Source organism: Crinia signifera, chromosome 6 (genome assembly GCF_055691185.1).
Source record: "Crinia signifera chromosome 6, ASM5569118v1, whole genome shotgun sequence".
Lineage (NCBI taxonomy): Eukaryota > Metazoa > Chordata > Amphibia > Anura > Myobatrachidae > Crinia > Crinia signifera.
The window spans coordinates 231,774,097-231,800,539 of NC_139222.1; the positions used below are offsets into that span (position 1 = coordinate 231,774,097).

The 26,443-nt window shown below is 42.0% G+C and overlaps 1 protein-coding gene and 1 pseudogene across 5 annotated transcripts in view; one reads left to right on the forward strand and one right to left on the reverse strand.

The window, feature by feature from the left end:
• The window catches only part of PCDH15 (protocadherin related 15), a 1,154,330-nt gene that overhangs the window by 404,155 nt on the left and 723,732 nt on the right, over window positions 1–26,443 (reverse strand). For all 5 annotated transcript variants that reach the window (XM_083149096.1, XM_083149095.1, XM_083149094.1 and 2 more), the window contains 4 exons: window positions 25,791–25,984; window positions 21,335–21,467; window positions 17,867–17,946; window positions 13,644–13,737 (listed from right to left, as the gene is read on the reverse strand). In XM_083149096.1, the coding sequence (XP_083005222.1) occupies window positions 13,644–13,737; window positions 17,867–17,946; window positions 21,335–21,467; window positions 25,791–25,984 (501 nt within the window). The remainder of the gene's footprint in view (window positions 1–13,643; window positions 13,738–17,866; window positions 17,947–21,334; window positions 21,468–25,790; window positions 25,985–26,443) is intronic.
• On the forward strand, window positions 23,839–25,381 carry LOC146007233 (T-complex protein 1 subunit epsilon pseudogene; annotated as a pseudogene).

The window sequence follows — 26,443 nt, forward strand, 5'->3', positions numbered from 1 at the left end:
CTGCAAGCGGCTGAACAGTCTGCGTAAATTTATGGCGGTGGCTTTGCCGGGCATAAAGCCCGTTTGATCTGCGTGTATGATTTTAAAAATATTCTTATTGAGCCTATTCTCCAATATTTTGGCCAGGATCTTGGCTTCGGTGGACAGGAGAGAAATGGGTCTACATGAGTCCTCCCATCAGAGGTGGTAGAGGCTAAGACAGTAGAACAATTTAAACATGCTTGGGATAGGCATATGAATATCCTTACAAAGAAATAAGGATTAAAAAGGGTTGAGTTTACCTGAAGGGTAAAAAAGGGGCAGACTAGATGGGCCAAATGGTTCTTATCTGCCGTCAAATTCTATGTTTCTATGTTTCTTCCGCCACTTTACCCTGCTTTAATAAGACCACGATTTTTGCCTCGAGCATTGAATCCGGGATGCTATTCCCCTCAAAACATTGACTCAAAGTCTCATGTAGTATAGGGGCCAAAACTGACTAGAATTTTTTGTATACTTCGGCTGGAATGCCGTCCAGCCCGGGAACTTTACCCCCAGGAAGGTCTTTTATTGTGCTTCTCACCTCGTTGATATCAATGGGGGCCTCCATTACCTGACTGTCTTCCGGGTTCAGGGTTGGCAGATTCCAGATACTGTTTTATTTGTTGGGCATCCCGCTCTAGCCTACTGACATATATTTGGCTGAAGTATTTTCTAAACTCCTCACCTATCTGTGGAGTAGAGGTTATTAATTTTCCCACCCCATCCCTGATGGTACTTATATTATTAGGGGGGAGTTCAGCACGTGCTATAAAGGCTAGATATTTCCCTGTACGGTCTGCGTTTTGATATTTATTCTGCTCTTTATAGGCCATCATTTTTAGGTTTTCTTCCTTCACTATATCCAGCCATTCGGCTTGGGCAGCCATCCATGTCTCCTGGGTTTCACTAGTATTGTCCGTTAAGAATTTGCGTTCTGCCTCCATACAATTATTTTCCCTACTATCCTTTTTTATTTTGGATATTCGGTTTTTTAGTGTTCCCCGAATATAGGCCTTGAGAGTGTCCCATGTTACAGCCGGACTCGCCGTCCCTTTGTTAAACTCCCAGCACTCCCTCCATTGCTCCCCAATTCCCCCTCCTGGTCCATGTACCGCAACCACCCCGCATTGAATCTCCAGAAACCTTCGCCCTTAGACTCTGCATCCGACAACTCTAGCAATAGCGGAGAGTGGTCGGATACACCCCTTGGTTTGTATTCGATTTTTTTGATTTGGGGCATCAGGTTCCCGGAGATCAGCATAAGGTCTATCCTGGAAAAGGTTTGGTATGTCGTGGAGTAGCAAGAATACTGCCTAGAGTTAGGGTTCCGTTCCTGCCAGGGGTCAATCCACCCCATATCTTTTACAAAATTTGTGAACCCCATGTTACTTCGGGCAGTACCCGCCTGGCCCTGCCTCCACCTATCCAGCATAGGATCTAACGTATTATTGAAATCCCCCATGCTTATAATGCTTGCTTCTGGTGAGGAAATTGCGAAGTCAGCAGCTCTTATCAGGACCTCAAATGAGAATGGGGGGGATATAGATTGCTAGCAGGAGAAAAGGCCTGGAGTTAATTGTACAGTCGATGAATACATATCTACTACCGGGATCAATGCTTACCCTGTTACAGTTAAATTACAATGTTTTCCGAACCAGGACTGATACCCCCCGTGAGGAGGCGGTGAATGGGGCGTGGTACACTTGTCCTACCCAGGGCTTGAGGGTCATAATTTCCCCCCGACCAAATGGGTTTCAGTTAAGCAAACTATATCTGCCCCATACTGTTTTAGTTGGTTTAAAACTAGGGATCTGCAGAAACGAGTTATAGGATATGACCCTTCCTTGGCGCAATGCTGAAACTAGTTCGTACTTGTCCCTAGTTATCACCAAATAACCAAAACAATAATACAAGAAATACAATGGTGGACTTTCCAAACTTCCTGAGGCACAAAAACCGTCCAGATGTTTTTCTGGCCGTCAATACTTCATTCAGTCTCTCTGGTAATCTTTCCAATGTTTCTCAGGAAATAAATCAAAAGAGAAACCACCAATTAGATGTAGACCAACACAAATTAATTTTACTATCTGGAGTGAAGTAGGAGATCATAGACGGGCGTACCCAACTCACAGTGTGAATGGCACTGTATGTGCACGTAGCGGGTACTTGTTCCGTTGGTTATTTCTCTATGACTTCCCTCTTGGCTCCAAATGATGTGTGTACCATAAAAATAATAATTAGATAACAATGTGTGACTCTGTTGACTTCATACTGTGAATTCTTTACGATGGGAGAAGAATCTCATAGGCGCACCTCACTCACTTAAAACAAGGGGGAGGTACACACATAGAGGTTTCTTTTCCTGTTTGGTGTATCAAATATATATACACGAGTGTTGTGAAAAAAAGTAGGCGTACCCTACTCACGGTAAGTATGGAATAGTATAGGCCCGTAGCAGGTTCTTTGCCTTTCCTTTCAAGTGTTCACAGTGATCAAAAATCTCTCCATCCGATGTGTATGCAAATAAAACAGAAAAAATAGACAATGTGTAGTCTCGTCGCTACTTCCTATACCTTTTTTTAAGGTCTATGGGGTAGCGGATATTTTTACCAAAGATTATGGTGATAAATGTAACATTATTTATTCTCCATTTTTTTTTAAATCCTCTATCCCCATGATGGTAGAATATCACAGATTCCAAAAAACAAGACCCACAATGGTCATACACAGGATAAAAAAATTAAAAACCCCCAAAAAAATGAAAAACGAATAACAAGTTCTTAAAATATACATACATCCAATGTTGGGTAGAATAGATGTGATGGCTGCTCACTCTCCACACTGGCTGTCGATGCGTTTCAGTATAAAACACCTTTTTCAAGAAGGTGTCTTGAAAAAGGTGTTTTACACCGAAACGCGGGGTATAAAGATTCTGTTTTATTTTCACTTGGTGAAGGATCTGTTCACAACTAAAGAGCACATAAAGATACCTTTATGCACATGTTGAAAGCACCACTCAGTGTGAGTCCCGGTACGGATGTACATTTATCACCATAATCTTTGGTAAAAATATCCGCTACCCCATAGACCTTAAAAAAGGTATAGGAAGTAGCGACGAGACTACACATTGTCTATTTTTTCTGTTTTATTTGCATACACATCGGATGGAGAGATTTTTGATCACTGTGAACACTTGAAAGGAAAGGCAAAGAACCTGCTACGGGCCTATACTATTCCATACTTACCGTGAGTAGGGTACGCCTACTTTTTTTCACAACACTCGTGTATATATATTTGATACACCAAACAGGAAAAGAAACCTCTATGTGTGTACCTCCCCCTTGTTTTAAGTGAGTGAGATGCGCCTATGAGATTCTTCTCCCATCGTAAAGAATTCACAGTATGAAGTCAACAGAGTCACACATTGGGTACTTATGTAGTATCTGGGCGCCCGATTTAGAAATCGGGTCGGATCGGGCACATCGCATCGCATGCGACCAAATCGGATGCGATGCGATGGACCCGATTTTTCCATAGGATTCAATGTTAAAATGGTCTGAGTCCATTTTAACATAGAATTCAATGGGAAAAAGGGGTCCTTTTCATACCCCTACTATCCAAGTGGGCATGGAGTTGGATATAAACCTGTGGCGAGCGTAGCGAGCCACCGAGCCCAAAGCGTGGCGAGCGAAGCGTGCCCCGCGAGGAGACAGTATTCTGTGTCCCCTCGCGGGGCTCGCTACGCTCGCCACAGGTTTATATCCAACTCCATGCCCACTTGGATAGTAGGGGTATGAAAAGGACCCCTTTTTCCCATTGAATTCCATGTTAAAATGGACTCAGTCCATTTTAACATTGAATCCTATGGAAAAATCGGGTCATTGCATCGCATCGCATGCGATGGTCGTATACGATGCGATATCGCATTGCATCGCATCTGATTGTATGCCTTAACTTAAGGCATACAATCAAAAAATCGGGCGCCCAGATACTACATAAGTACCACACATTGTTATCTAATTTTTATTTTTATGGTACACACATCATTTGGAGCCAAGAGGGAAGTCATAGAGAAATAACCAACGGAACAAGTACCCGCTACGTGCACATACAGTGCCATTCACACTGTGAGTTGGGTACGCCCGTCTATGATCTCCTACTTCACTCCAGATAGTAAAATTAATTTGTGTTGGTCTACATCTAATTGGTGGTTTCTCTTTTGATTTATTTCCTGAGAAACATTGGAAAGATTACCAGAGAGACTGAATGAAGTATTGATGGCCAGAAAAACATCTGGACGGTTTTTGCGCCTCAGGAAGTTTGGAAAGTCCACCCTTGTATTTCTTGTAAAACTAGGGATCGTTTAACTTTTTCATTAATGCCCCTCACGTTCCATGGCAATACTTTTATCATCTAACTACACAGGACGACCATATTTGTGCCTAATAAGCATACTGATGTAAGCGTGTTTTTCCATAGAGTACACCCATCTTCATAGGATTCCACCTTGACCAAGTTATGTCAGTGCAATTAACATATATTCCATACATCCTAGACAAGAGAAACAAAAAAACCCGCAGATACCCTCCCACCCCCCACCCTATATACCAATCTACCCAAGGCATATCTGAACCCAACCTCCCATGCTTTTCCTCATGACATAACACACAGAAAGCACAAAAAGAAAAACAAAAACACAACAAAAATACAAAAAAGTACATAAATATCAACATTGACTCTCCCCACTCGCACAGAGGCTACTAATGTGCCACCAATGTGCGGGAAGCTCCCTGGCTAATCAACATCTATATATTTTTTACATGCATATGTATTTATTCTTATATTTTTTTTTCCTCCCTTTCATTAGATTATTATTATCTCGACCCCTTTCTATCTTTGGCCTAGGCCATTGCCATCTGCCTTTTCACCAGAACCCGGTTGTCCAGCCATTTCGCCGCTTCATCGGGGGTATGGAAGAACACTGTTTCGTTCTCTGCCACTATCCGTAGTTTTGAAGGAAACATCATGGAGTATTTGAGATTGCACTCCCTGAGACGTTTTATGATTTCAGTGAATTTGGCTCTATCCTTTTGGACCTCTAGAGCAAAGTCCGGAAACACTGACACCCGTACTCCGTTCCACTCCAGTGGCCCCTCGGATCGAATCAAGCGTAATATCGCATCTCGGTCTTGGAAATTCAAAAACTTCACAATTAGTGTCCGTGCGGGGGCTCCAGGTGGCAAGGGCCGAAGTGGCACCCGATGGGCTCTTTCCACAGCGAACTGGTCTGAAAATACATTTTTACCAAATTTCTCCGTCAGCCATTTTATAATGAATTTCGGTGCATCTAGGCCTTCCTGTTTCTCCGGCAACCCCACAAAACGGAGATTATTTCTCCTGGATCTCCCCTCTATGTCCACCATTTTAGACTTCAATACAGTCATTTGTTGAGATAAATCTTTTATTTTGTGGACCCATTGATTGTTCACGTCCTCTAACATTGATATCCTGGTCTCAGTTTCTGTAATTCTTGCCACTGTAGTTTTTAACTCAGCCTTTATTGTAGAGATTTCGGTTTGCACTGTGGTGATTTGCTCGGAAAGACGTTGTTCACTATTATTTATAGCTTCTAGTACCTGTTGAAGCGTAATTTCGAGGCTCCCGGGAGGACTTTTACTTTTTGAGGGGGTAGACTGTGGAGTCGTCGTTGGGGTTTGCAGTGGATTCCCGCCCTGTACCCGGGCATACCTCTCAAGCCTAGCGGCCGCTCCTGTCTTACCGGACTTGCTCATTTTTCCAACTCTTAGATAATTTTTTTTCGGATTTTCGGGATCGGGACTCTTTTTGTTTTTATTACTTTTTTTATTTATTTTTTATTTTTATTTTTTTTGTCCCCTTTACAAAGATATTTCGCTGGCAAAGGGAAGCTGAGGCAGATTTATTAGGCCCTTGCTGAGTGTCCAGATACCTCTGAGCTTTAGCAAAAATTGACAGTAGGCGTGTAGGTATTTGCCGGTTCTGGCACTGGCCGATGGCTTGCTTACTGCAGATTTATTACCCCCTCCTCTCTTTGTCCCGTATCAATGCCCGTATGGGTGTAAATCAGGGCAGTGTCCCATGTACCCAGGCACCAGTAGGTAGCAGCAGATTTATGTCCTATTTTAGTCCCGTATCAATGCCCATATATTTATAGGTCAGGGCAATATCTCATATATCAAGGCACCAGTGAATAGCAACACCACGATTTTTGTATATAAATGAAGAGGTTATACTGCACCAGTATCTGATGGTCGCTGCGGCCGGTAAGGCAAGGTGTCAAGGCCCAGTCTTTCACTTGTCTGTCCTCTTTTTGCCCCTCTGGATCGATATTACTGCTGTACTCAGTGAGGTAGTCTGCCGGCTAGGAGTGGAGATGCAGGTGCTGAGAACGCTCTCACCGTTCCCCGCTACCACAATAGCGTACTGCTGCTGCGCCGGTTAGGCTCCGGCTAGGTGTTTAGCTGGGGCTCGGGGGGCTCTCTCACAGCTCCCGCTGCCCTCTCTCCCCTCCTTTCTCGCTGCTGCAGTCTATGCCGGTATCTCAGCGTCCAGCTTCCCATCTGGGACCGTCACCGCCGCTCTGCCCGGCTCGCCTGGATGACGTCACCCGGCTCACTGCACGCGTCTCAATGTCTCTGCCTCTGGCTGCAGCTCGGCGCCACCACCACGACTACCCTTCAGCAGGGAACAGGGTAAGTCTCATATACGCGAGAGTCGGGGACCGGGTATAACTTCTCAGGATCAGCCGGGTTGTAGCTGCTAAAAGCGGCTTGCAATCACATGGAGGATAGGTTTTGTTCCATCTGCCAGGGAGCTCACGCTCCTACCTCCTCACTCTCGCACCGCCGTGGCCACGCCTCCCCCCAGAGGGGTTAATCTTAACATCAACTTTGTATTTCAGAGAATCAGAACCTGCATCATCGTCCTGAAAGGGGAATGCCACAGGAGAGATGGGCATACACACAGCATCTATTCAGTGAACATCGTGTCTCCCAACTATCCCCCTCCAGCAGGACACTGCAACCTACGGGTGGGACAACTAGACAGTGTATAATAAGCGGGACTGTCCCACTGTATTCGGGACATTTGGAAGGTATGGTGTCCTGCAATAATATATCAGCAGCAATGCATTTAGTGTCCTCTGCTGCAGTTGTTTTAGGGCTGCAGGATTCTGTAAATACATCCTGCAGTGCTTAGCTACTCACTGGCGTCAGTGACTGAATGTATTCTGCAGCACTTTTCAGAGTTAGCAAGAACTACCCTGAGTTTGGTTATTCAATCTACAAGGGCAGTTGCTTTCAATTCAAAATAAAAAATGATCTTTATTGAATATAACGGCCCCTTGAAATTCAGAATCCTAAACTGCAGCGTATTTGAAAAGCTCTGCCTATTATATCTATCCCCAGTCTTCAGACCATAAGACCAATTCCACATACAGAATAAACTGGGACAGGCGGTTAAAAGACAGACAATTTAGAAAGACACAATGGAAAATATTGAATTGACAAAATAAAAGGGCAGATAAGAAAAGGGAGTAAAAAAAAAAAGATTTCTTGTTATTATTTATATTAGAAAAATACCATAATTCAAATCCAAGTACTACAGTTTGGGGGAGCTCTATAGAGCAAGATTTGGAATACACTGATCAGGTCCTCTTGTAGGTACCCTTGGTGTGCACATGAAAAGCGGGTGTGGCCATGTGTTACACCTCTGTTTCACATCAAGTGGGGAGCGGGCAAAGTGCTTCTTCAGCAGAAGTGCTTCTTCAGCAGAAGTGCTGCACAGCAGGACTGTCCTGATAAACTTAGATGGGGCATGCATACACAGCTGCACACATATATACACACATAACACATATACACATACATGCAATGTATATCGACATGAACATATTCTTACATTTGTGCACACATACATTTTCATAGGTACATACATAAATCATGCCTCGCTAGTTTTTTTTATTGTAGAGACAGACATCTGTAGGCGCTGAAGTTAAGCACCTGAAAAGGAGCTGTGGTCTTGTGGGAAAGTATATGTTTGAGAGACATGCCTTCCATCTTCATCACATTGGGGACATGCTCAGTGCTCTGAGGGCAAGTGCTACCACCCCTATTGCGGGATGCTGTGGCCTGCGAGTGGGACAGCAGGACAGTGCTTGAAAAGTGGGACTGTCCCACCAAAATGGGGATGGTTGAGATGTATTAATGTAGTCACACACATACAGGAGTGGAGCTACCGTTGGTGCAGCAGGCAGTGATAGGTTTTCCACTCAGGGGCGTAGCGAGGGTGGCGCTGGCGGAGCACCAGCTCCGGGCGCTGGAAGATCAAAGGGCGCCGGAGCCGTGTCTGCATCGCCTGCCAGCCCTGCCTGCTCACCCGCCTGCTCCCGGCTCCTTGCTCACCACTGTGCCGCGTGAAAAGAAGCCCCCCTGCTATGGCTGCAACTGTGACCACAAGCAACTGCTTCCAGCCTCACGCGACCAGCTCCTAATGCGGACGGATGACGGACCGGTCCGCAGCTGACAAGAAGACAGGTCCCGGCTACTTTGTCAGTGGGTAGCAGCGCTGGATTGTGGCCGCCTCACAGTGTTTGCGGAGGCTGCTGCGATCGGGCAGCAAAGGCATCACATGCAGTGTGCATCTCACATATATTATGTGTGTTACGGCAGGCTGGTGAGGGACTTTCCCCATTGGAGATGGGGGGGGGGGGCTGCAAGTGGCTGTGGAGGCGGACTTCCGGGAGCTACGGAAGCTGCGGGACCTCCGCTCGAGTGCAGCCGCTGGGGAGTTATTCAGAAGCTGGGGAGGAATCTTACCATTGGGAGAGGCGGCCAGTATACAGTATGTGAGTATGCTGTGGCTGTACTATTATTAACTTTGTAAATGCTGCCACTGCCAGTAATGGGTATACAGGTGTGTATATCTACTTATGTGTTTTATGTACATATATATATATATATATATACATATATATATATATATATATATATATATAGAAGAAGTAGGTGAATCCGCGCTTGTTTGAAAGTCACCAACCAGAACCAAATTGGAGGCAATAAAAGCCTCAGGATAACAAACACTAAGTCCGTGAAATGAGGACTGCAGCTTTCTCCGAATACCCAGGACTCGTGGGTCAGCAAAGGATCTGTTTCAAGAAGGAATAGAGAAGCGCTCCATAGTGTAAAACTGTATTTATTCAGCACAAACAATGCCACAGTACAAAAAATCAGCTAGGACTCGTACCGTACAGGTAACCGCTGTGGGCTGGTTACCACAAGATATAAGTATAAGCCACTGGCACAACTCCAACCTCCGTCTCAGTCTCAGCAGGGTCACGGAAACACGCTGGGCACACACTGTGTATGGACAGCGCGCCGAAGGCTCCAAGCACCCCATCGCGTCTTATCCTGCTTGGAGCCTTCGGCGCGCTGTCCATACACAGTGTGTGCCCAGCGTGTTTCCGTGACCCTGCTGAGACTGAGACGGAGGTTGGAGTTGTGCCAGTGGCTTAAACTTATATCTTGTGGTAACCAGCCCACAGCGGTTACCTATACGGTACGAGTCCTAGCTGATTTTTTGTACTGTGGCATTGTTTGTGCTGAATAAATACAGTTTTACACTATGGAGCGCTTCTCTATTCCTTCTTGATATATATATATATATATATTGTAAAGGCAAAACTTCACTCCATGGTTCCATAATAAAAAAAGGAGGCAGCACTCCACAGGCTGTTCTTTGGGACCAGTGGAGGAACATGAAAAAGTGCAAAGTGCAGTGAAAGTTCTCAGTGCAAAAAAAAAAACTTTTTCACTGCACTCACTCTACCCTATACATACCCTCTCCCCTACCCCCCATTATTTTCTAACCCTATTCACACCTGCAACTTCATCATACCCCCCCCATTTTAGTGTCTAACCCTAACTCCCCCCTTAGCCTAACCTTACCCCCCCCAAAACACTAACTTCCCCCTAGTAGTGTCTAAACCAAATCATTTCCCCACTTCAAACTGACACATAGGTGCTGAGCATATGTTTTCTTAACACCTATTAAAAACACTATAACACTCCACCGTCATAACATTAAGCTAATCTCCTCCTGGATGTCTGAGCGATTTCTGAAGCTGAATATGAACAAAACCGAACTTATTATCTTTCCCCCACCCAGAGCTATGCCCCCTACTAATATCTCGATCACTGTTAACAACACCATCATCTCCCCCATTCCCCAACTCCGCTGCCTGGGTGTCACTCTTGACTCCTCCCTCTCCTTTGCACCCCACATCCAAGCCCTGGCCCATTCTTGCCGGTTCCAGATACGCAACATTGCTCGCATCAGGCCCTTTCTCTCACAGAGTGCAACTAAGCTGATCATCCACTCATTGGTCATCTCACGGCTTGACTCGATCCCAACTGGCTCCTCTCCAATCAGTCCTCAATACTGCAGCCAGACTTATCTTCCTCTCCCGCCGCTCTAATTCTGCCACTCCCCTTCAACAAAATCTGCACTGGCTCCCATTCCCCTACAGAATCCTCTTCATACACCTCACACTCACATACAGGGCCATCTCTAATTCCATTGCTCCCTATATCTCTAACCTCATCTCCATTCATACACCCTCCCGCCCTCTACGGTCAGCTGACGACTGTCGTCTCTCCTCCACCCTGATCACTGCTTCCCATGCTACAGGACTTTGCCCGTGCTGCACCCCTTCAGTGGAACGCACTCCCTCGCTCCATTAGACTCTCCCCGACATTGCAAAGCTTCAAACGGGCACTGAAAACTCATCTATTCATCAAAGCATACCCTTCCACTGCATAAACTAGCTGGTTCTCCGACCCATTGCCTGTTTACATCCTATCGAACCACCACCCACTCGCTTGCACCTCTTGTAATCTGTCTACCCTTCCTACTAGATTGTAAGCTCCTCCGAGCAGGGCCCTCTTCCCTCTTGTCATCTAAGCCCACTTCTCTTCACATTTCTCTCACAGCTCTCCTATACTCCAACACTCAGTGACCATCTTCGTCTGCATACTCATCTCCATCATTGGCCTCAAGTTGTATGTTGATTGAGTCCTCACTACTTATATTTAAGCTGTAATGTGTACTGATCTGTGGCGCTCTGTATTTGTACTGTATTTTTGTTATTTATTCAATGTTATGCCAAGTTTTGTCTCCCTGTATTGTTCCTTTGTATGGCGCTCCGAAACACTTGTGGCGCCTTATAAATAATATAATAATAATAATAATAATAATGGCCCTACACACACTTATCAAACCTAATATCCTAACCCAATACCCTAAATGAATCCATATAATGTGTATAAAGGACACTATTGTTTGGAATAATTTGACTTGGGATACTATTGTTTGGCCACACCACTTCCAAGCAATGCAATGTTATTTTTTGTATATATTTAAAATATGAGGGATGGGGGTGCTGATACTCTTGCTGGCACAGACCACCAAAATGTCTACTTATGGCTCTGTTTATGAGTAATGCTATGGGTGAGGGGTGATAGCTGCTGCTGTGGTTACCTGCTGCGGTGATCTGTGCTGATGGAGCTGTGCCAGGAGATGGGTGGTGGGGCAGAATCAGAACTAGCGGTGGTGCTAGGGGCAGCAAATAAAATTTGCCTAGGGCATCAAATTGGCTAGGGCCGGCTCTGGCCGCCAGTCCTGCCTGCTCCCCCGCACGCTCACCACTCACCGTTGTGCCGGGGACCAGGTGACATGCAGGGTGCCGCCAGCCCTGCACTCCCCTGCACCCCCAGCCCCGCCTGCTCCCCTGCCCACTGCCGGGTGACATGCAGGGTGCCGCCAGCCTGTGTATTGGGCATTACAGTTTGTTATATAGTATGTAATGGGCATTATGGTTTGTTATATAGCATGAAATGTGCATTATGTGTGGCCTTATGTGTTATTGGCATTAGGGCATGTGGCTTTATGTGTAAATGGTATTACAAAGTTCGCAAAAATGTGCAATGAGCATTACGGTGTGTGGTATAATGTTAGGCCATGCCCCCTTTTCACTGCGCAGGAGCCTCACCTACTACAAATTGGGGGGGGGGGGCAAAACATGCCCTTGCTCTGGGCGCCGTGGCGCCTAGCTACACCACTGTTTCCACTAGGCACTTGGGGAGGCATGGCCGTTTGATTTCCTACATGATACAGGGAGAAGCACAGCTGAAATGGGTCAATGAATGGGATTTAAAGGCGGTGTGGGGTTCCAATTCTCTCTCAAGGAGTGGAGGCTCATTATATTTTATACTATGATGTGGGGAGAGGCACATTATACTCTATAATATAGGGAAGGAGAGACAGGGATAGGATATTCTGTACTATAAAGGAGGTATATTCGATTCTGTGGGGGAGGGGGCACAATGACAATAAAATATTATTATTTTTATTGGGGGGGGGTAATAATGTTGTGCCTACAGTAGGTGTGGCAGACTCCTAAATTCTCTCATGGCAGCAGGTGCAGTTCACCAGGCCCCTGAAGACTTAGGGGCCCACTGCTCCCCCTGTAACCCTCTTTCTGTCACCCACTGTTTGTCCCCGTCACACTCTGCCGCCCCTGCCTCTTCCTGTCACCCAGTGGCGTAAGTTCGTCCCATTTGCCCGGAGGCAAGATAAATATTGGTGCCCCCCAACACACACATACACACCAACTTATATAAATATATGTATGCATCATGTATGTATTTTATGTATATTATGTTTAGAATAAAGAGAGTGTGGCATCTATGGTCCTGCTGGGAGGAGAAGTCAGCCACAGAAGTTTTATAAATGGCTTTCAATTAACTGATTCAAACTCACAGTGAAGGAGCCCCCTTGGGAGCAGGAGCCCGGCGGCAGATGACTCCATTGCCTCCTAGAGTTCTGCCTCTGCTGTCACCCCCTTCCTCTCCTTTTCACCCACTGCCTTGTTGGGTATTGTGAACTTGGGTATGAATGGGGTGGGGTGGGGGGGAATTATATTTTTGCACCTGGGCCCACCACCCACAAGTTCTGCCACTGCACACTTACGAATACATAGAGGCACATATAAATAGATATTATAGTACCACCCCATCTCTTTTAACTTCACAGTCCTCATCACTTTAGGCACAATGGACCAAATGCATTAAGGCTTAACAAGTGATAAATTGATAAAGAGAGATAAAGTACAAGCCAATCATCTCCTAACAGCCATGTTACAGACTGTGTTTGGGAAATGACAGTTAGAAGCCGATTGGCTGGTACTTGATCACTCTTTATCAATCTCCACTTTATCACTGTTATGGCTTAATACATGTATCCCATTGCCTGCAGCTGGCACTGATTGTGCAGGTGCCATGTAGCCTCACACCCCTGTGTGACCCCACATCCCTCTAAATTCCACGTTCTCAAGCTTGTAATGCAGTTCTACCTTTCATAACAGATCAGATTTACTAACATTTATTTAAATATTAAAATGTATACCACATTGCTGGGAACAATGTATTTGATCCGTTATTTGCTTGTAAATTACATTTTAAAGGCATGTTTAACATATTGATTTAATAATTAAATACAGAAAAATAAATTGAGAGCTAATAACTTACTCCATCGGGCCGACCATCCGAAGCTGTCACTATCAATATGTAACGGTCTGTACTTTCCCTGTCCAAAGGTTTTGCCAAAATTAAAAGTCCAGAACTAGATAATAAAAAAAACAACAACATATGAATATAGTTATACTATTGTGGTAAATTGACAGAAACTGTTGTGTAAATCTATTATACATTAATAAATGAAATTCTAGGGCTAATGGCACATTGCCTCTTTTAGTATAAATTATGTGGGTACACCTACTGCCTCTGTTTTCCTTTGACTTAATAAAGGTATGCCAGTCTCCTGTGGTCTTAGAGCCATGTGGCCACACTGTAATAACTGTGCCAATACAGTATAGTCTGAGTCGGTTTATGTCAGCTTGATTTATTTATCACATGATCCAGTGAAGCCAACCTTCAAATCCAATGTACCCTATCCTGAAGAATGTCATTTGTTGAACTGTAGTATATATTTGAGAGATCATGCTTGGCACACTGCATTGATCACATGCTAACAGCATACTAAATCATCCAAGTCTTTACTGTCAAAGACAACTCATGCAGACTCCATGTTGCTGCCACCGGAACTAGTCATATATATATATATATATATATATATATATATATATATATAGTTCCGTGTATGGACCGCACTCACACTCAATTTTTGTATATATACTGCGGGGTGCCAGACAAAGGATACACGTGGTGTACGTGTGTCAAGATAATAGTCCGGGGTGTATCCACACCTCTTCTGGTGTGGAATGTCAGGCACTCGCCTAATAATAATAAGTCCAGATGGTTAATAAAATTCAAGGTTTGTGAAGTTTTATTCAACTATCCAGTTAGTCATATGAGCGATAAATCTTGTCACAGGTAGTCATAGAATATGCCCCGATGTTTCGGTCCTAAGTAGACGGACCTTTTTCAAGGAGCTTTTTTAGCAAAAGAGACTGTCAATCATTGGAGATGGGGATGGAAAACCCCGTGGTGCCTGGAGCTGCTGCCATGGGGGGGGTTACCACGGGGTTTTCCATCCCCATCTCCGATGATTGACAGTCTCTTTTGCTAAAAAAGCTCCTTGAAAAAGGTCCGTCTACTTAGGACCGAAACATCGGGGCATATTCTATGACTACCTGTGACAAGATTTATTGCTCATATAACTAACTGGATAGTTGAATAAAACTTCACAAACCTTGGATTTTATTAACCATCTGGACTTATCATTATTAGGCGAGTGCCTGACATTCCACACCAGAACAGGTGTGGATACACCATCCGGACTATATATATATATATATATATATATATATATATATAGCAGCAACACAGGAATGGCACTCAGAGGACTCAGAGGAATGGCGTTCACCCAACAGTTACACTGAGAGGTGTTTGTCTATGATGTATTTACTGATGGCTGTCTGCATGTCTTGAAAAAGGCTCAAATTGGAGCCGAAACGTCCTAAGATGTGGCAGCGTGTTTAATAAAGAAGCATATGAAAAACGTATTTACAGTCTGGAGAGTGGCCTCATACTTCACTGTACCCACGTTTATATATATATATATATATATATATATATATATATATATATATATATATATATATATATATATATGAGGCTCTGAACCCCCGTACACAATGTAGCAACCACAATACAAATTCTGTCCTGCTCCACCCTACAACTCTATGGCCTTTACAAAAGGTGTTTATGAGCCAGTCTTAATGTTACAATATCTTATGCATGGTATGTTCTGTAATGAGACCTAGGAGGCAATTGCACCAATGATGGAAGGCCCTAATGTCAGAACAGTATGTGTTTTCAAAATAGGATGCCTTATAAGTTTGCTCTATAAATCAAAGTGTAACTCTCATGGAAATCTGTTTAATGAGTATTGCAGTATACTTGTGGCCTTTTAGTTCCATGATGGATAGATGCTCTGTCCGAAAAAGTGACAAGTTAACCCTTAATGTACCCTGGTCAGATTTGTGAGAGAAGTCGAGCAATGGGGGTTAGTCTGGTTTACTCGCAAATTAAAATTCACTCTCTAATGGACAAAACCATATGCACTGCAGGTGGGGCAGATGTAACATTTAAACCAGGCATGTCCAACGTTGGCCTTCCAGATGTTTTGAAACTACACATCCCAGCATGCTTTGCCACAGTTTTGCTATTAGAGAATGCTAAAACTATTGCAAAGCATGCTGGGATGTGTAGTTTCAAAACATCTGGAGGGCCAACGTTGGACATGCCTGATTTAAACTGTAATTTTTAAATGATGTTCATTCAAAATGTGGAATTCAATGACATCTTTATTCAAAATATGAAAATGTAAGGTTGTCTAGTTTCTAGCTATAGTAATATTATGAATTCAAAATGAAACGGTAGCACACTGCACAGAAATGTGTATAACTAAAAAGCTTTGTGCTACCAATAATTATCTGTTCCTTTGCGGTAAAGAAATGCACCTACGCATTAACAATAAAGTATTGAGCCATTAGTAGTGTTCCAAAATTAAATTTTTCTTTGTTGTATTAGGCTGATATTTTTGGTATCATGGAATATGTAATTCATTTTGTATCAAATCAAAATAGCAGGTGTACCCATTTTACATGTTTTAGTAGACTGGAATTACAGCTCAGTATGAAAGAGTTTTATTTATATTAGAAACATGTTTCTGCCTCTCACTTATTAAAGCACCACCGTGTTTCATTCTGTGCAGCAATCAATCTAGTGTTTCAATTGATGCAAAAGCTTATTAATGACACATTATCGGGTTTATGTCACAAGGTTAATCTCTATAGAACAAACAGACTCTGTAAGAAGAATTGTCAACACAGAATGAAAAAGATCTAAATCTAAGCCCTAGTGTACCATTAAGTATTGATATACAGTATAAACTGGAACAATATAAAACTATTTGTACTTCCTACTACAGACGTGGACTTTTAGTTCAATTTCTATGGAATCTATATATTTATTTTAGTGACAAATAAAATAAAACATAAAATGAAAAAATCACTGGTTCAAGTTTTGGTTCCACATTCCCATATCTCCCAACTGTCCAGTTTTTTTTTTGCGGACAGTCCCCAGTCCCGCCTTGGGCCAGCAGTGTCTTGCAGCGGGCACGGGGGGCAGTTGGAAGTCCCCCCTTACACAAGTGAAAAGATGCTGTGCGCATGCCTAAAGTGTCTATTCCTGCAGCATGAGGGACTAGGGGCATGGCCAGCAGCGGAAAAACCGAGGTGAGGTCTTGTGGTAGCATAGCGAGTATAGGCCATGCCCCCTTGCAGCTAGGCCATGCCCCCAATATTCCGTGGGCAGTGTCCTGCTTTACGTTTGGCCAATGTTGGTAGGTATGCACATTCCCAAAACTGAGTCAGGTGCATCTGTGGCCAGTGGTCTGCACCACCCCAGCCACTTACTTGATGTACTTCTTTATGCTGATACAGAGTCAGTCCACGTACACAGAATAAATTTCAGAATCAGGCCCAAAGAGCATATTTATATGCTTACACGGTACCTAGGCCACAACCAAGGAGAGGGGACACACAAGGTAAGATGTGGGTCTGGGGGGGACTGCTGCTCAGAGGAGGGGGCCAACACCCCTGCAACCTACCTCTGTCCGCATGTTACAATTGAGCATGTTGTTTGGACTAAATACTCACAATGCTTTAATTTATTTATTTATTTACAGTTTCTTATAGAGCGCAGCATATTCCATTGTGCTTTACAATTGGAGACAACAGTGATCAAACAAAATGGGTAGATCCATACCGACATGGAGGTAGGAGGCAGTGGCGTAACTATAGTCCCGCAACCCCTGCGGTCGCAGGGAGGCGCTTAGAAGGTGTGGGCACTGGGGGGGGGGGTGTCTGTGGGGCTATAGTTACCTGCTGCCATCCGCCCGCCGGTGCTTCTGTCGGGTTCAGGCTCCTGCCCCCCCCCCCCAGAAAAGTTAACACCCTACCCCCTCCTTACCCCGGCTGCAATGGGGTAAGGAGGGTGTTCAATTTTCGGGGGGGGGGGGGGTTAGCTTTTGGTTACACCGCTGGTAGGAGGGCCCTGCTCACAAGCTTACAATCTCCAATGAGGTGGAACGGTTCACTGCCCTGTTTACAACCCCAGAAAACCCATTGTAATGTTGAAAATAACCCCTACTAAGAAAATGATTCTGTGATGACAGGAAATAAAAGACAATTTGAAGGTGCAATACCTTTGTTTAAGTTTCTTACCTTACAGATAGATTGAAGACTCTCTGAGGATCTCCATTTTGTATTAAATATGTAATCGGATCTCCCTCTCTATCTGTAGCCTTAAATAAGGAAATACAGAAAAACACAAAACATATTCAATGTAAAATGAAGCAAATTTTATCACTGGAACATAATAAATATAGTAAAACAATCCAACCTCACAAATTTTTTTTATTTTTTATTTTTCAATAAAATATGAATACCCAAAGCAGTTCGGCTTGTACTTGGTTCTTTTGGACAACTTATCACAAGTTCTAAAATATATAAAATTATATTTTATTGGATATTCTGAACACGGGAAAGATAGATAGCCAATAGGAAGACATTTTTAGATTCAAACATAGTTAAAACCACTTTTTAATAGTCTATAAAGACTATTTAATAGCCTTTATTAAATAATTAACGAAGTAAAGCAGAACTAATAACATTATCTTAGTCATTAATTAGCAAATATCTTTTTGTCAGTTTAGTACAAGTACAATAAGCCAAGGAGCCAAAGTCTGCAGTGATTTGAGCCCTGTAAATCCAGGAGAACCCATCCATATGTTGCTATCCAATTACTTACCCCCAGAAGGAAGAAACAAAACTTCCAAGCACCTTGATTAACTTTTAATTGTTTTTATGTTTGTATGTATGTTCCAACCTTCACCTGTGTGGAAGGTTGGAACATACATACAAACATAAATGACAGTTGGGAGTTGATTGGCTGGTGCTTTATCTCCTTTCACTTTATCTCCACTTTATCTCTTCTACAGGCTTAATACATCTGGACCCATTATTAGCTACTCTCTGGAGTAATTCAGACCTGATCGCATGGCCAGGTTCAGGTAGACTCTGCCCAACCAATACAAAATTCCGCCTTGTGAATTAATGTGATCGCTGTGCGAATGGGTTTGTATGGCTGCTTTTCTATTTGCATCCATGGGAACATATTCAAAACCATTTGTAAGCTGCTCCCCATTAAATGATATTTCCACTGGATAACAGTCATTGCAGGCTCAAAGTAGACAGAGACTTAAGGGCCCCATACATGAGCAATCACAATTAATGGATTTCCAGATCCAGGGATTTTTTGGCCAGATAAATGGATTCTACAATCTATTTGACTTGCCCACACATTACAGATTTATTTCAGTGATCGGCAGATTTTTCCATCTAAAGATTGCATCTTGATATCTGGAAATTGCCCAATCGATTGTGATTTCAGCTGTTCATAATGTAAATAGATAAAGAAGACGAATTGGGAATGCCCACACATATAAAAAAGATCCGCAGATAATACCAGATTATTAAGCATGTTTAAAAATCTGATTAAGCAATCGATTGGCGATCCCTATTAATTTTTGATTGGGATTGCAAAAAGGGGGAGCCCACACATCTAAAATTAATTGTGACAATCATCTCCAGATCTCAGGATTGTCACAATCAATTGCTGATGTATGGGGCCCATTACTCGGTGGCTGCGATGAATACAAGTATATCAGGCCTTTTGCTGATGTCCTCTAAAATGCTTGGACACACCTACATTGTCCCTCTCACTCTCATTGTTTTTCTTGGCACTCCCATCTTATACCTGGTTACCACCCCCAAACACCTACTTCCTTTCAATACCCTTACGAACAGCCAGCGATTTAAAACTAAGCAGGCTTTTATTGCAGTATGGTCGTACTACTGGCCGTACGCATGTGTAATCTATCAAAAAACAGCTGCCATGCAAATTCATGCCCATGTCTGAATTACCCCCTCTGTTTGGAGAAGGGATTATAACATCATGAAAATATAGACAGTACTCTGAATGTACAATATACCAGTATTATATTGTTTAGGGCAGGGATGGGGAACCTTTGGCCCTCCAAATGTTGTTAAACTACACATCCCAGAATGCCCTGCAACAGTTTTAGCATGGCAAAATAAAAAAAAAACTGTACCAGGGCATGCTGGGATGTGTAGTTCATCAACAGCTGGAGGGCCGAAGGTTCCCCATCCCTGGGTTAGGGTCATAGCATCAGAACTCCCACAAAACAAAGGCAACATATAGTTACAAAACACTTCAAATATCAATACATGAATTTTTGTTAAGTATTCTTGCCATAACATGTTTTTACCTTTACAAAATTTAGATAGATGTAGTAAATGCAACGTAAACATCTAAAAACCTTTTTCGCAATTAGGCCATTCAGTATAAAATACATACATAATAAAAAATATTGGGTCATCAATACTTCTGTGCAATCAAAATAATAAAAATCAAATACACTACTAGGGAACTTCTTCCAAATAAAATAATGACCTTGTCTTTAAGCTCTTAGAAGTAAAAAATAAAACTTTGACAGGAACAGCTTGCAACCTGCAATGATTAACATGATTTTCAAAACAAACAACTGAAGTTATCATATAAAGTGTATCTTGAGTTAATGTATTGTAAATATTGCACATTTATAGACCAAGCTTTTCATTGCTAGGTGTCCTATTTAGAGACATGCAGTTTGCATTTCCCTGAAATTTGAACACATCTGAATTTAAGGGCTCTGATAAAAATATTACTAAGCCTCTATTCCTAAATAGTAATAAAAAAAATGTAAATAATTTAATTTGCTTACTGCTTTAATGCAGGGCATCACAATGCACCATATCAAATTTTGGGTAGGATCAACTGAGTTCTCAGAAGAGGCCGCCACTCTGCTCTTTTGAGTGGCAATATGTGTGCCAAAGTATGCCCAGTTCCAATTCCTGTAGAGTACACCAGGAGAACCAATGATTGTGTAAGCAGCAGACATGACAGATTCTATCAATGTGTTTTGTTCTAAGGAGGTAATTGTAATAGCTCTTCCATTATAGAAAGTTCTCTTCCTCAAGTTAAAGATCCTTTTTTGCATTGAAAATCCAGAGTCAAAGGACAGAGCAATTAGCCAATCTGAGCTTTAAATCTGCCTTTTGTGGTGAAGAGGAAGAACAGAGAAGAGCTCCCAAAACAAAAAGATAATGCTAAACTAGACTATTGTAAAGGAAATTATTTGCAAAACTTTTTATTATTACTACATTTTTATTAACAGTATGATCCCTTTTAAAAAATATGTTTACAGCTGTAACCAAAACAGCCAAAATAATCAGAAAAGTGTATTCTTTTTCTTATAAATTGCCTTTTAAAATACCTTTTAACGATGATCAAAAGTATTATGTAGCTATTCTACAGACAATAAACACACTCCCATGTCTCAGATATTCTTTACTTAAGAAAAATAATAATGGACACAAAATGAATCAATAGATTCGTGTTTCGTATTCTGTGCTTTAACTTCTTGACTTGAAACAGCCACATCTGTATAGTGGGTTGTTCCATTATATTGATGAAGACACTTCTTTTCATAAACATTATAAAACATGTTTGTTATCAAGGCTAAGTTAGCATTCTTCTGTCTTCTGAACTAGTGACATAAAAGACAGTACCTGCAGATTTAATAGAATAGCACCTATACGCATCGCCTCACTGACTTCAAGGCTGTACATCAGTTGAGCAAAGCGTGGAGGACTCTGGTTATTTGGCGGAAGAACTTCAATGTAAACAGTAGTGATGGAGCTCCTACAATTAACAGGAAACAAATATAAATGTATAATGCAAAACATGCATCAGAACACAGCAATATGTAATAGAACAACGTAAAAGGTTGCAATAATTCCCATACACAACAAAAAACTAAGCACCATTAAAAAAAAACTATGTAATGAGGTCTACTGTTTTATTTTTTTAATCATATTCTCTATTATCCATAACAATGATTGTTGTCAATGTTTATCAATTTACAAACAAGCTCATAAACCCTGTAGTACTAAGGGGACTATTTAAGAATGAGCTATAACTATGGCCTGTGTAAGGCTACTCAGCACCATAGGCAAAGCTTCAACCTTCTGCACTTAACTCCACTATCCCAAATTGCCACCAATACCCACTTTCTAGCCCCTCAAGTGAAAGTGTGAAGATGGCATCTTAGAAGTTCCAAAGCTGTCACCTGCATTAAGTACAACAAGGATGTCTTCTTCATAGGCATCCTTAATTTTGTGATAGGCAGACCTGGTGGTGCCCTCAGATCTGTGCACCCTAGACAGTTGCCTAATGGTAGAGCCGACCATGGCCATAACTTATTAGCATTAACTAAATGGGTAAAATATTTTGAGCATGTCCACACAGTTATATTTATAAAATATTTCATAGAAAGGATGGTGTATTCATTCTAACAGTCCACTGTTAGGCTGAAGTATCGTACTTCATGGTGGTTATCATGGCTAGTAATTGGCTACTTTGATAACTGATTTACTAGTGTCCATCTCTGATTCAGAGATAAACTCAGATCTCTTAGCATCTTGGTCTTTGGAGTCATCATTCAAACTTAAAATAAAATTAGTAAAATTGCGTAGCACGGCAGCATGTTGTTAGATAGCATTTTCTTCATTGTCTTCCTGCTCGACGTCTGTCGACCCGTATCACTGTAGCCATGTCCTCTCTGGGCACACTTGCCTTCGATGAGTATGGGCGGCCATTCATTATCATGAAGGATCAGGACCGCAAATCATGTTTGTCTGGTTGGAGGCTCTAAAGTCTCACATAAAGTCTCACATATTCATATCATCTGTTACACCAGTATTGTAGTATCTGCTTGCAAACTGCTATATTTAGGTAACTCATATCATCTGTTACACCAGTATTGTAGTATCTGCTTGCAAACTGCTATATTTAGGTAACTCATATCATCTGTTACACCAGTATTGTAGTATCTGCTTGCAAACTGCTATATTTAGGTAATTGTGCAAATATTTTTATAAGATTTGAAAGTGAGTGAGAATTTATTAGTGGCTGGGATGGTATGTAACCTCTTACCATTTGTTATCTTAGTTTTATTGCTAGTGGAAGAGGGGCTCTGGCTGGGTGGGGTCTCAATCAATTAACTTAGAAACAGCTTTTAGTATATATTGTGAGCACAAGGCTGACCACAGCCTGGCTGACCATTGCAAGCTGACTATTGTTAGTTTGTCATATTTTAAAGTAGGAATATTTTTAAGTAGGGCGAAAACAGTTACATAGATTAAAGCTTGGACTTATTCTGGACTTAAACTGGACAGAAACTGCCAACCAACTTAACATCTTCGTATCAAAGTGAATCAGAAAGACACCAGCAACCCAAAAAACCAAGACTGCTTTGAGTGAGCTCACTTCATTCTCACATCACACTACTCCTGGCTGCTTAATCTGCCTATTCAGCTGTGATATCACCATTTCTCCATCTGCTAAAACTTTTTGAATATCACTCTTTATGCTTGTACTTGCACTGTCCGTTTTGAAAATGCCCAGCTGTACCTCTTATGACTTTACCTCTCTTGCTGTTCCATTGAGAGTAGGTGTCCCTGATTATTTTATTCTTGGCCCTCTTCTCTATCTCTACATGTCCTCTCTGGGTGAACTTATTTGTTCACTCGACTTCCACTATGCCGAAAATACTAAAATCTACCCCTCGTTTCCTGATCGCTCTCCTTCCATCCTAACTCATATCTCCAACTGGCTCTCTGCTGTCTACTCTTGGATGACCCATCACTTTTTTAGACTTAAAATATCAAACACTAAGCTGACCTCTTCCGACCCTCCTGCATAAAACCTGACCATCTCTCATCCTAACCTGTTTATGCCCACCTCTCCCCCTTCTGTGTTATACCTGTCTGTCTAAGCCTCCCCTTTAGAATGTAAGCTCTCACGGGCAGGGCCCTCTCTCCTCATGTGCCTTTCTTAGAATATATAAACCACTGCCACCCTGATAATTGCTTCAGTGTCCTTTCCCCTGATGTAACTATCTGTATTAACCATGTACTTGTCCTAAACTGTCTTGTAATGTAATTTTGTTTTGTGTTTGCTCATAACTATGCTCTGTACAGCGCTGCGGAATTTGTATGCGCTATATAAGAAACTGTTAATAAATAAATAAATAATAATGGCAGCCAAAGCAGTTGCTAACACACTAAGAACTTCACTGGGACCCAATGGCCTTGATAAGATGATGGTTGACAATTATGGTCAGGTAACTGTGACTAACGATGGTGCCACAATCCTTGGCATGATGGATGTTGATCATCAAATTGCCAAACTGAAGGTTGAACTGACCAAATCTCAAGATGAAGAAATTGGTGATGGGACCACAGGAGGTATTGTTCTTGCAGGAGCATTGCTAGAACAAGCTGAGCAATTGTTGTATTGTGGTATTCACCCTATCAGGATTGCAGATGGTTATGAACAAGCGGCAAAAATTGCTATTGAGAACCTAGATAAGATCAGTGACCATTTTCCTATTGATCCTGAGGATGTGGAACCACTTATTCAAACAGCGATGACTACAATAGGCTCCAAAGTAATTAACCGCTGCCACAGGCACATGGCGGAAATTGCAGTGAATGCTATTCTGACTGTTGCTGATATGGACCGCAAAGATGTGGATTTTGAGTTAATAAAACTTGAGGGAAAAGTTGGTGGGAAATTTGAGGATACAGTACAAAGTTAATAAAAGGAGTAATTGTGGATAAGGATTTCAGCAACCCAAAGATGCCAAAGGAAGTAAAAGATGCTAAAATCGCTATTCTCACCTGTCCATTTGAGTCACCTAAGCCAAAGACTAAGCTTGATGTGACATCTGTGGATGACTATAAAGCACTTCAGAAATATGAGCAAGAAAAGTTCCTTGAGATGATTAAACAGATTAAAGACACTGGTGCTAATCTTGCTATATGTCAGTGGGGCTTTGATGATAAAGCAAATCACTTATTACTACAAAATGAGCTTCCTGCTGTCCGTTGGGTTGGAGGTCCTGAAATAGATTTAATTGCTATTGCTACTGGAGGTCATATAATTCCACGTTTTCATGAGCTGATGTCTGAGAAACTTGGCTTTGCTGGAATAGTTAGAGAAATATCATTTGGAACAACCAAGGATCGGATGCTTGTTATAGAGCAATGCAAGAACTCCGGAGCTGCAACCATATTCATCAGAGGGGGAAATAAAATGATCATCGAAGAAGCGAAGCGTTCACTACATGATGCATTGTGTGTCATTCGCAACTTGATAAAAGATAGTCGCATTGTCTACGGTGGTGGGGCTGCAGAAATATCCTGTGCCTTAGTAGTCAGTCAAGCTGCTGATAAGTGTCCATTCTTGGAGCAATATGCAATGAGAGGTTTTGCTGATGCTTTGGAAACTATTCCAATGTCACTTGCTGAGAACAGTGGTAGGAGCCCTATTCAAAACATGACTGAAGTATGTGCAAAGCAAGTTAAAGAGAAGAACCCTGCACTTGGCATTGACTGCTTGCACAATAACATGAAGGAGCAGCATGTGATAGAAACACCTATTGGTAAAAAAACAACATTATTTCCTTAGCTACTCAAGTTGTCAAGATGATTTTGAAGATTGATGACGTACACCGACCTGGCGAAACAGAGGAGTAAAAGCTCTTCTGGATGACCTCAGGCTGGAAGCCAATTCCACCTGTTGCTGAATGCTATTTATTGCTTCATTCAAATTATTTTACATACTGTATACAGACATCTACATTAAAAAGAACATTGCTTTGAAAAAAGTAAAGTCAGAAAAAATATAAGCATGATTGGAGATAAGAGATCTGTATGTTATACCAAGGACTTTCAAGTATTGCTCTTTAATCCATTCGAGAAGAATTTGACTCCTTACTTCTAATACTAGGTTAAATCCAGTGAATGCCTGATCTGCCATAACAGTTCCACCTAGTTCTGTTTGATTTAATCATCAATACATACATCTAATACAGTATAAGTACTTCTCAAAGCATGCTTGAACTAATAATAAAGGTTCCTATAAAATGTTTGCTGTTTCAATCTGGTAATTCATACAAACCTTCTCTGTGCTAGAGGAGCATTGTCGGAGGCCTTCACAGTGAGCGCATAGGAATCGCCAACTGTCAGAGTGACCCCTGGAGCAACAGTGATGACTCCCGTCTTGCTGTTAATGACAAACTTCCCCTGTGCCCCGGCGAGGATTTCATATGTGATTTGACCATTAAGGCCTTCATCCGCATCCACAGCTGTAAGCTGGAGATAAAAAGACAACAGAAGAAAAAAAAGTTTTACTTGACTGATTCCATTATTAGCCTTTGTTTTGGTTGTGCTGGAAATTGAAGCTTATGATGTTAAGATGAAATTCAGACTCTTTCTTTAGTGGAACAAAGATCTATGTATTTAAAAAAAAACATGAAAAGATGTTGCTTAAAAACTCATTTTGATCTTCCCATGCAAATAACAATAAAGCATGCACTGTAATGACACTTTATTTTGCTGAATATCCCAATTCATGAAATAGCAACCACAGGGTTTTGCTGAAAATACGGTCATAAAAAATAAATAAATAATAAACCTAATCTAACCTAGCCATTGTTGGGATTTCAGCAGCCGAGCTTCAGTATACATCAAGGGGATCATTCTAGTTGATTCGGTCCTCGGTGTGTTCGCACAGGTGACCTATGTTTAAGCTCTGCGCATGCGCATATTCTC